This window comes from Nyctereutes procyonoides, unplaced genomic scaffold (assembly GCF_905146905.1).
Source record: "Nyctereutes procyonoides isolate TBG_1078 unplaced genomic scaffold, NYPRO_anot_genome, whole genome shotgun sequence".
NCBI classification, from domain to species: domain Eukaryota; kingdom Metazoa; phylum Chordata; class Mammalia; order Carnivora; family Canidae; genus Nyctereutes; species Nyctereutes procyonoides.
In genome coordinates, this window is record NW_026575133.1 from 17,083,288 (window position 1) to 17,095,237 (window position 11,950).

Here is an 11,950-nt window from a genome sequence, read left to right on the forward strand (position 1 = left end):
CAAAGGATAATACACAGTTCTCATTGTCCTGCTCCTCTGTTTTCTTTCATAATGAACCTACGTCTTGGAAATCCTCCCACATCAGGACATAGAGAACTTCCTCCTGCTTTCTTGCAGTACTGTGCTAATTTGACTAAAGACTCTCCCCTTCATGGTTCAACCTGGAAGTAGTGGCTGAAGTGGATCTTTGCAGCTGTTCCTGCAGGTCATGATGGAGTGGCTAACTGGACAAATTTTAGGTCTGCCAGCCAGCTCTTTTAACTGAGGTATGCTATTAAGGTTCACCATTGGAAGTAAGAGCAGCAGGGGGAAGAGGGGAAAAAACTCGCCAGTCCACGAGTGTTTCCAAATAGCATTAGGTGTCACACACAAGAGGAATATTCATGCAAAACCCCTCTCCTGTGTTCATGCAGAAGCAGCAAGCAGGAGCTACCCTTGAACAGTTGTCTTTCAGAAATCAGGTCTCTTCCTAAATGTGACACTGTACTTCATATCTCTGCAGCAGCCTTGCAGCCAGAATTGGCAAAATGGAAGTAAAGGCACTGCTCTCGTTGGGGTCTTGAAGGAAAAGTAGAACAGAGAAGGTGCTCATCCCTGGGGGAGAGGGTGCCGGGAAGCCTCACAGTAGTAGGTGGCCAACTCTGATCTCTCAGACTCTGATTCTAACACAATGTATCTATCAGGCGGTGGGCTTCAACCCACTTCTTTTTTTTTTTTTTTTTCCTGGTGCTTTCTGCATCTTAATCATTTCTTCCTTGTGTTTGTCCCTCCAGTTACGTGCTTTAACCTGATCACAGGGATTGCTTCCCCAAAGTTAAGCTACAGATGGAGTTGTCCCAAGGCCAACTGTAGGAAGAAGACAAAGCTGATGCGATGGAAGTGACTGCTCCCTAAGACATATCTGTGGTCTGGGAAGACCCAGGTTTAGCAAAAAGAAGGAAAAATAAATATTAACTGACTCAAATCCGGAAAGAGGAAGCAGACGCTTATTTCATTTTGAAAAATGAGGGTTCAAATTGGGGGCAGGCTAGGTAAGGGAATTCCCTCCCTTTTGAAATACTTACCAGGAACAAGAATCACACATTTCATATTCAATTGTAAGGTACTTTTTATAAACATGGGAAGTATTTTCTTTAAAGTGTGTGTATCTTATTCCCCTTTTGGAATCCTTTAAAAAAAAAAAAAGTGTTTTCCAAATCTATTCTGGTAGAAGTGGAGTCTTTTTTTTTTCCATGTAACTTATAACCAACCCTGTTTTTCTTATAAAAGATGCTCACTGGTTTTGTTTTGCTCATCATTGTGGATGGGCTAGTGACAGCTTTAAAAAAAATCACAGTGTGTTTAGTACTTGGATGTTGTTGTACAGTTTCAGAATAATTCACACTGCAGAAGACAGAAGTAGAGTTTTATCTCTTAAAGACTTCCAGCCAGTTAGACTTAATACTAGTCTTATTAGGGTCTTTGAGAGGTCTTACATTAGCTAAAGACCTGTCAGGAGGAAATGAGAAAATGCAGGGAGAATTTTAAGGGCCTGGCAAATGTTAGTTGTTATTATAACCTATAAAATGGGTATAATTAAGTCACATTCACGTCCTTCAGAGGCTTCAAGATTTTGTGTGCATATGAAAGACTACGTGCAGGGATCCCTGGGTGGCTCAGCAGTTTGGCGCCTGCCTTCAGCCTAGGGTGTGATCCTGGAGTCCCAGGATCGAGTCCCATATCAGGCTCCCTGCATGGAGCCTGCTTCTCCCTCTGCCTGTGTCTGTGCCTCTCTCTCTCTCTCTCTCTCTCTCTCTCTCTCTCTGTCTCATGAATAAATAAATAAAATCTTAAAAAAAAAAAGACTACGTGCAGATAATTTTCCACATGCACAGAGGACACTGTCAGTATGGGTTATTGACAGGGAATTCAGAAGTAAATCCTAGTCGCCCCCCAACCCCCACATGGCATGTCCTTGAATGCTACAGAAGCTCACTTTACCAATATTTGTCCCCTCTGAGCTTTTATGGAGGCCCAGGAGAGGGAAAAGACTCCACAAGAGTATTACTGCCCATGACATTGGCCATATTCTTCTGTGACGGTCACAGAAGGCTCTGTTTTCTAGGACCTCCAAGGAGGTCAGTGCTCTGTGAAGGGTCTCATGGGCAGATATCTGAGTCCCAGTCCAGTCCTTGTTTGTGCTGCCTTCCTGGGGAAAGAAAATGTAGGGAGGAAGAGTCCAGAGAAAGTGGAACAAATTGAGGCTATTTCTCTTTTAAAAATCAGGTGATATTACAGAAGAACGTTGGCCTTGTAAAAGTGGAGGATAGAGTGGGGTTGCAGTTGAAAAAAAGCAATAAGCAATCTGGAGATTGGACACACAGAGTCACTTTGTAATCTAGACCCAGGTAGGAGGGGTAACAGCAAAGGCCATGTCCTTCCAGAGATTTTAAGAAACTACTACAGGTGAGATTCAGTGAAACTCAGAATGAAATGCCCACATTTGTCAGGTAACAAGCTGAGTTTTTATTTTCACCTTCTCCTCCCAATGTTTGACCAAAATTTTGGCATCATGCTGGACTAGTCTTCTGACAAATGCTCTAGGGTGTGGGGCTCTGGAGCACCGACGTGAGATGCTGATATCACCTGGGGCCAATGTGGTGGTCTTTGCTCATCACTACCTGGCCGACCTTGAACAACCCCTGCCCCCCTGTGGACCTGTTTCCATAACTGTAAAATGAGGCAATGCACTTGATGCATTCATTCATAGAACATCTCTTTTTAACTCTAATTCCCCTGACTGGAACCTCTTGTACGGTATTTAACAGAAGTGGCAAGAGTAGACATATTTGACTTGTTTTTGACCTTAGAGGGAAAGTATTCAGTGCCTCCTCACTAAGTATGATATTATCTGTGAGTTTTTCATAGTTACCCTTTTCAGGTTGAGTTAGTCCCATTGTAACCCTAGTTTACTTAGCATTTTTATCATAATAGAGTATTGGATTTTGTCAGTTGTTTTTTCTGCATCGGTGGAGCTGTTTAGGTGGTTTTTGTCCTTTATCTTTGTCTAGTAATATGATGGATTACATTAATTGATTTTTGGATGTTAAACTAACCTTGAATTACTGGGATTGGTCACACTTGGTGATGGTGAATAATCCTACTCAGAGATTGCCAGATTTGGCTTGCTAATGTTTTCTTAATGTTTATATCCAGGAACAGCTGGATGGCTCAGTCGGTTGGGCATCCAACTCTTGATTTTGGCTCAGGTCCTGATCTCAGGGTGGTGAGATCAAGCCATGTGTCCAGCTCCACGCTGATCATGGAACCTGCTTAAGATTCTCTCCTTCTCCCTCTGCCCCTCCCCACTCACATGCTCGCTCTCTCTCTCTCAAATTTTTTTTAATTTTACATCTATTATTCATAAGGAATATTGGTCTGTAGTTTATAAAAAATATTTATTGAGCAACTTATGTGCCAAGCATTGTTCTAGGGATTGGGGAGTCAGCAGTTTTTCAGAACAGAGAGAAAAATCTTTTCTCTCATGGAGTTTACATTCCCCTGGATGACCAGCACAGCTGCTTTCAGCTCACATTCTGACATTTTTTTCTGTGTCTGCTCAATGATGTTGTGTGTTCCAGCCTCCATGCCAGGCTTCTGGTAAGCTGGATGGCCAGCATCTGGAGATTGGAAGGGGATGACTTTCATTTTTAAATTGCTCCTCCATTCTTCCCCCTTTTAAAGTAACCACTTCTAATATGAGGTGTCAGTGTTTTGAATATGAGTTCTTTTATCCAATATGATAGTCATGAGATTCATTGATGGGGCTTTGTGTTGTCATGGTTTGGTCATTCTTACTGTTATATGCTATTTCATCGTATGCATATTCAGCAGTTTATCCACGACACTGTAAATGACATTCGAATTATTTGCTGCTTGGGGCCCTTGCTGAACAGCACTGCTGGGCACATGTGTAGATCAGTTTCCCTTTTTTGTTTGCTCGACTTTAGGATGCAGGGATGCACCCGACCTATGCATGCGCCCAGCAGTGCATCCCTGCACCCTAAACTGCTGTGCCACAGGCTGTGTTTAAATTCAGTTTGGGTCGATTCTGTGAGTTTTCAACAATGAGGGTAAAAAGTAGGTTCCCACCAGCAAGGAATGACCCCTCCAGGTGCTATAAACAGCTCCAAGTGTTACAAACACGTTGTAGCCATCCCAGCCAGTATGCCCCAGGATCACACTCTCTCTGGCATCTAGTAAAACAAGGCAGGAGATCCTGTTCATTTCAAATATGACCAATTAAATGGAGCCATCTGCCCACCTTGGGCCTTTCTTCACAGGTGGTACAGCTTTCCTGGGCACCCCTGCCATGCTAGCAGTGGAATCCAGAGGCCGTTTGTGTCCAGACATCCTTCACGGCCCCTGACTGGCTTTATATTTTCCTAGTAGGAAAAAGAAAAATGACTCCGGGAGATCAATCAAGACTGCCCAGGACCAAGTGCCTACATACCAGTATAACATGAATTTTGAGAAGGTGGGCAAATGCATCATCATAAACAACAAGAACTTCGACAAAACGACAGGTAAGTGTTGTGGGCCAGGGCTAACCTTTCCCGTTGCCTTCAGCTTGTATCAGACTTCACTTAGAGAAGGGCTGTGCCCACCTGCTGTGGCAGGCAACACCCCGCCTGATGCTGTTCATGGCCCGGGAAGAAGGCATGAGGGATGTCAGGAGCTTCAAGTCTAAGGTCCCACCTGGTGCATGAGCTGATGGGGGATGTGAACAAAGGGCTAAGAATCAAGGGGAGCTGTTTGGCCTTGCTAGGAGCAGAGGGTTGCCGTGACGAGGCTCACCTTCTGTGGGCAGGCTGGATGACCTTCTCCTTTGAGTTTGCTTCTTATTTCAGTTGCTCATGCACACAGTGACCTTGGGGGAGCATTTACACCAGAGCCAGTAAGGCTACGCTTAGTGCCTCGACCAGATGCTGCTGGCAGGCAGGTCTCAACCAGGGATGGTTCATCCTGGGCTTCCTTCCCACAGGGATGGGCGTCCGAAATGGAACGGACAAAGATGCCGAGGCTCTTTTCAAGTGCTTCAGAAACCTGGGTTTTGATGTGGTCATCTATAATGACTGTTCTTGTGCCAAGATGCAAGATCTGCTAAAGAAAGGTGTGTATGTGTGTATGTCTCCCCGCCTCCCACCCTCCCACCTCCTCCCTGCTCCAGGACGGAGTAGCATGCCCCTCTTGGGAGGGTGCCTCTGTGGGATGGAGCGATTTCCGCCTGGGCACCCTTGCCATCCTTAGGGTTACTCGGGCCCAGGCAGGGGAGCTTTTCAGGAAACTTCGATCTCTCCCCTAAAAAGATGAAATCAGTGCCCATGACAGCAAGCGATAGGTTTGGTATCTATAGGACGGTCTCAGTTTCAGAAAGCTAATTCATAGAAAAGGAACAAGTCTGTATCTTCCTGTCTAGAACACAGCTGAAAGTGTCAACTTTTCCCTGGTGGCAGATAAATAATCTCCATATATTTAGAAGTACCTTAGGTTTTAGAAAGATTTTATAGATAAGGGAATAAAGGCACAAAATGGTGAAGTCACTTGGCTGGCATCACAGACCAAGCCCATCAGCACCCCTAGATGCTGCCTCCCAGCAGCCACCTGAACCCCGCCCACACATGGGGCACACCTCCTCAAGAGGCAGCACCGACTTGGTGTCAGACTGAGTGAGAATTCTACTTCTCTCCACTGGTCTTCCTTCTCTCCACAGAGGTGCTCCTTCCCCTGCATACGTGTCTGACAGTCGGTGGCCACTGCCAGTCTGGGAGGGAGGACCCTTTGGAGGTCCCATAGGACTTTTATCTTAACTTTTCAGTCCTCAAATCATTTGCTTGCAGCCTCTGAAGAGGACCACAGAAATTCTGCTTGCTTCGCCTGCATCTTACTAAGCCACGGAGAAGAAAATCTAATTTATGGAACAGATGGCATGACAGCAATAAAGGACTTGACCGCCCATTTTAGGGGGGATAGATGCAGAACCCTTCTAGAGAAACCCAAACTCTTCTTCATTCAGGTAATCACTTTTCAAAGCCAAATACCACTGCAAAAGATAAAAGAGTACAGAGTGATTACAGAGTGACTTGGGTTCTAACACACATGTAGGTGCAGTTTCAGTTGAGGATGGCAAACTTGAGTTTTGTTTTTCTACCTCCAGATGCTCGGCATCTGTATTTGCATCAGATCACCATCTGTGAAGACTTCCTTAAGACACTGCAATATTTTCATTTGCTTTGTTTGCTAATTTGACACAACCTTTGTCCATTATTTACTTATTTATCAAATTCTCATTGAGCTGCTAGCACATGCCGGGCACACCCCTCGGCACTGGGCCACGGCAGTGAAGAGCACACAGGTTCCTGTTCCTGACTCCACGGAGTGATCTTTGCTTTGGTATTTAGGCTTGCCGGGGGACCGAGCTCGATGATGGGGTCCAGGCCGACTCGGGGCCCATCAATGATACAGATGCCAATCCTCGATATAAGATCCCCGTTGAAGCCGACTTTCTCTTCGCGTATTCTACAGTTCCAGGTATCAAATCCATTGCCTGTTAACCAGACCATGCCATCCCACCATCACAGTGCAGGCTTCCTGCACAGTGCAGGCTTGCAATTCATTTCCTATTGCTGCAGCGATAAACTCCCCAAAACACAGTGGCTTCACAGAATTCCAGAAGGAACATTCTGGAGGCTTTTCCAACATGTTAGAATTCCCTAGTTTGTCGTCCACTGCCTCTGACCACAGCTGGGAAGGGTTCTCCTCTTTTAAGGACTGCTGTGATTAGGTTGGGTATCCCACCTGGAATACCCAGGATACTCTCCCCACCTCTCATTTCCATAACTGTGATCACATCTGCTAGAGTCCCTTTTGCATCTCAGGTAACATTCACAGGTTCTGGGGTTAGGGCATGGACATCTCTAGGGATCATGATTCTGCCTACCATGGGGATGTGTTCACTATTCTCTCCAAGTAAGCTCAATTCTTACATTTACTACCACTATTATTATTGGTCATAGTAAGAACAAACATTTCTATAGCACTTGACATTTTATAGAGTGTTTTCCTGTCTCTTACATTTCTATAATAATTGGGAAGTTAGGAAAGGCATTAGTATCTTAATTTGACAGATTTAAAAAAAAATGAGCTTGGGTGAGCTTCAGTGATATGTTCCAGGTCACATAGAAATTTCTGTATACAGCTATGGCTATAGCTCAGACCCAGATTCCTTTACATTGCAGCCCAGAAACAGGCACCAGAAAATGCCAGAAATGAGCAAGCCTATTCATTTCCCAAGTTCCCATGTTTGCCTTAGTTCAGTGGAATTCCTTCCTTTGTTTTAAGTAAAACCTATCACTTAGAACTCCCGCACGTGGGTAGTAGTTCTGTAGTAGGTCTTGGTTATAATAAATTGGTTAGTATGTTTGGAAAACCAAGTCTGGCAGGTGGGATTTCGTAAGAATGACAACTTCGCAAATTTTAAGGATCAGGACACCTGGGTGGCTCAGCGGTTGAGCATCTGCCTTTGGCTCAGGTCGTGATCCTGGGGTCTGGGGATCGAGTCTCACATCGGGTCCCCGCAGGGAGCCTGCTTTTCCCTCTGCCTGTGTCTCTGCCTCTCTCTGTGTATCTCTCATGAATGAATAAATAAAATCTTTTTTTTTTAAAAAAAACAAGTTTTAAGGATCATGTGAAAAAATAATTTGGTCTTCCTTCTCTCAAGAGGGAAGCAGTGTCATGGGGGCATGAACCTGGATAAACAAACCCAATGGTAGAGCTATAGGCACTCTGAGCAAAGTGTGGCAGAGGTAAAGGAAGAAGGGTGAACTCTAGGGAGGCAGTAAGAGAAGCTTTCCCAGAAAGTCGCTGTAACTGAGTCATGAAAAAAATCAAACAACAATGGGAGGGAAAGATGGGTTTACCAAACAGCATGCTGAAGGGTCAGATGCCCAGTGCTTTGGTAACACTCAAAAGGCCGGATCACGGGGTGTGTTAGCCTGCTTGGGCTGCTGTAACAAAATGCCACAGACTCAAGGGTAGGCATACATTTCTTACAGTTCTGGAGTCTAAGAAGTCCGCGATCAAGGCCCAGCCATTTTGGTTTCTAGTGGAGCCCTGCTTCTTGACTTGTAGACTGGCTACTTCTAGCTCTGTCCCCACAGGGCAGAGAGAGGTGGAGCTGAAGGGAGCTCTCTGGTGTCTCTTCTGATAAGAACACTAACTCTTTTGGATCAGGGCTCCACCCTTATAACCTCGTTCAACATTAATTACCTTCTAAAAGGCCCTGTCTCTGAATATAGTCCCATGAAGGGTTGGAGCTTCAACATTTGAGTTTTGAGAGACACAGTCCGTAGCACAGGATGTGACCAGGTATGGCATGGATCAGACCTGGATGGGTAGGCACGGGGCCGCATCTTGGTGAGTCCTCTGTGCTATGAGGAGCTATATCCTGAGCAGCCTAAACTTCACCCTGATAAAGAAGTACAATGGAGCTATTTTAGGTAGGAGAGCCACAGGATGAGTTTGTGTTTCAGGCTGGTTCCCTGGAAAACCATGTAGGTCAGGAGTTAGGGACACGAGGGCAGGGGCAGTAATGAAATGGGGTTGGCAGCACAGGACCAACCTCATCAGTTCATTTTACAGAATGAGATGAGTTATTCGAGCCCCTCTGCAAGCGAATTGCTTTCTGGTACTTGGGGCTTAAATCCCCTCACTGGTGGTTACCAGTGCTCGGTGCTGCAGGAAGAATTCTAAGTGTGCCTCAGTCACTTTACCCACATAGGTCATTCCTAGACTTACTGTACATCTATTCAATAAGTGATTGCTATCAATTATAATGGCGTTGACTGAATCTCATCAAACTGGTGAGACCACTTGGCAGTAGGAGCACAAAGCACAGCTTATCATGTAAGCCAAATACAGCCTGATTTTGTTTTATATGTTCCTTTCCAACTGGGGGTTGGGAGTGACAGAGTCTTCCCTTGACCATCACCAGGTCCGTGGTGCTCACACTAAGATATTAGACAGTATGGTCTCTCTCCAAGTTACAGTCACAGCACTGTAACCAGAATATCCAGACTGAAATAATAACTAAGACCCAGAACCCAATTCGGCCTTAAATTTCTTCAGGGTTCTGATCAGCCCTGCTATAGGTCTAAGGTGCTAACAGGGCCTTGATTTTTTCCCTTATTCACCTCCTTCACCATATGCCGGTTCCTTTTTAGACTCTTTCAGAGTCAAAGATGGGAGAGAGTTAGGGGAAGCTCCAAGTTGCATGGTTACCTGGCTTCTTGTGCTCTGCACCAATGAGATGATTAAAGCTGGGTCCTTTCTTCTTGGGCATGTTCTCGAATCCCTTCGTTTCCTGTGTCTTGCATCTCCTGGACTTTGATTTGCATCTCCATCCCTGGCTGTGTATTGTGATTCCTTCCTCAGCTCCTGGGAATCCTCCAGGACACTTGACCAGCCTCTTTATGCTGAGGTCTCCTTGTCCCTCCAAGAAATCCTGTTGGACAGACAGAGCGAAAGCTTCTTCTGGCATAGACCAGATGTGGTCCATGAGAAGCACACCCCTTGCCCTTATGGTGTTGGCCTTCTCAGAACAGCACGCTCTCTTGGCTTTACCCCTAAGGCAGTAGGTGATCCAGCCACCTCTCACTTCCAGATTTCTTCATAAGGAGTCAGGCTCCAGGTCTGTGTGCCTCAACAACAGGAACACATCTCAAAATTCTCTAAGATCTCCTGCAAATTCCTCTCTTGAGGCTTGGATTAGAACGTAGCTCTCACCTCAAAGGGCGGTGAGGAGTTCCAGAGTGCCGGAGTGCTTTTCCAGCATTTCCCTTGGAAAGCTCCACGTGCCCATTTGTCTCATCCACACTTAGGTATTTGATGTGTATCGTTCAGGAACATATGTGTTAAGCATCTCCATGCAGCCTTCTAAACTGAAGATGTTTGCTCTCTGAGCACACCAGCGTAATTCTCACTGGGAACTTGCAGGAAGAGAAGAGTAAGATAATTTCGGGAAAGCAGATATGAAGGCCCCATACACTGAGAGCCCATTCCTGGTGGTGCATGGGGCAGCGGCCAGCTCAGCTGATCTGATCTTCTCCTTTCTGTCTTGTTGAAGGCTATTACTCGTGGAGGAGCCCAGGAAGTGGGTCCTGGTTTGTGCAGGCCCTGTGCTCCACCCTGAATGAGCACGGCAAGAGCCTGGAGATCTTGCATATCCTCACCAGGGTGAACAACAGGGTGGCCAGGCACTTCGAGTCCCAGTCGGATGACCCCCACTTCCACGAGAAGAAGCAGATCCCATGTGTGGTCTCCATGCTTACCAAGGAACTCTACTTCTGAAAAGATAACCATTTCAGGGATGCATTCTTGCTGAAAAACCATGGATCATTTGTTCATGAGTCTTTTTTTTTTTTTTTTTTTTTTTGATGCTTTTGAAATACCTAGAAATTCTAAAGGTTTTTAATTCAGGAACATTTATTGATTCAAAAGGAAAGAAACTTTCTGGTGCTGTCTTATGTTCGTATGTTTTCAGAGACTCTCTCTTTTTTTTTTTTTTTACAATGTATCCATTTGATGGCTTTGTAATTTCTTCTTAAGACTAATTTTTTGTTTGTATTTATCTGCTTATTGTTCCATGTAGCACATACAACAGAAACAACCTCCGCAGACTCTTGGCTGTGTCCACCATGATTGGTGGTGACACGGTAGATGGGGTCTACTTGGCAAAGAGCATTGCAGGGCTGAAAAAAAAAAAACAGCATCTGTTCACCAGTGTTGCAGAAAGTGGGTATTGAGTGTGATTTGAGTGATTTTTCATTGGCTTAGGACAGATTCTCATGCAAAATTTTCCAGACAAAGGGAAAAAAATGTTAATGATTCTAATATGTATCAAACAGGAAACAGAAACCATTCTAGGTGTTTCAGTAGAGGAAATTTAATAGAGGAAATTGACCACAGAGATGATAAAAGAAACCCCAAATAAAAGGAATCTGTTACCACTTAAGGCTATGAAAAGGTGTGGTCCCCTTAGTCTAGAAGCTGGGGTAGCCCACAGGAAGTGGCAGCATGGTGGGGGCTGCCTGGTAAGAGCCGGGACCACCAAGGGATTGTGGGAATTGGAGCCATGGCAGAGACAAAGCCCCTCAACTGGGCAAGACCAGTTGAGTCAGATGTAAAGAAATACCGTGGCTTCATCTCTCCTGCCCTCGACTCTTCCTCCACCACCTTACCTGGAAGCCAGCTGACAAGCGCCTTGGAAGCATGATTTCCTGCAAATACAGAGCACAGCAAAGCCAAGTGAGGTGAGGCAGGAGCAAGGAGTGGGTTTCAGAATGGTCCATAATGTGAATATAAGTAAACCTAGTCCCTGAGGTTCAGCAATTCCTCCCTTCAATCATTTATTCATTGAATTGTCCGATAATCTCCGTATTGACCACTATGTGCAAAATAATTTTTTTTTTAGCTTTGAAATCTACCTGGAATTTTTTAGATTATTCCAAGCCTTATTCTGAGTAAATTTTTTGTTACCCCTAATTCTCTATGGGGAAAAAGTTTATGGCAAAGATTTTTCCACTTTGTTTTCAAGGTTACCTTTTGAATTCTTGATAAGTTACGATTTTATTCTGGCCTAATAACTGGTTAACACACAGATGTTCATATTTATTGATTAAAAAGTGGTTGCTTAATTCCTAACCTGCTCAGTTTGCTTTCTTTTCTTTTCTTTTTTTTTTTTTCTCAGTTTGCTTTCATTCTAAAGTTTTTTTATGGCAGTAGAAAAAATGGGAAAACGGGATAAGGATTGACCCTCACTGATTTGACCTCCACACAAAATATAATTCATGTCTCTTTTGAAGCTGGAACACTAACAGAACAGCAAGTCAGTCACTTGGGAAACTAAAATTGT

The 11,950-nt window shown here is 44.7% G+C and overlaps 1 protein-coding gene across 2 annotated transcripts in view; it reads left to right on the top strand.

The window, feature by feature from the left end:
• The window catches only part of CASP7 (caspase 7), a 31,446-nt gene extending 19,707 nt beyond the window's left edge, over positions 1–11,739 (top strand). Inside the window, exons 3-7 of one of the 2 annotated variants that reach the window (XM_055300124.1) lie at positions 4,429–4,565; positions 5,024–5,152; positions 5,880–6,055; positions 6,441–6,570; positions 10,163–11,739. In XM_055300124.1, the coding sequence (XP_055156099.1) occupies positions 4,429–4,565; positions 5,024–5,152; positions 5,880–6,055; positions 6,441–6,570; positions 10,163–10,386 (796 nt within the window). In that variant the 3' untranslated portion in view covers positions 10,387–11,739. The remainder of the gene's footprint in view (positions 1–4,428; positions 4,566–5,023; positions 5,153–5,879; positions 6,056–6,440; positions 6,571–10,162) is intronic. The other variant, XM_055300125.1, reaches the window with a different exon arrangement.
• Positions 11,740–11,950: the final 211 nt, after the last annotated feature.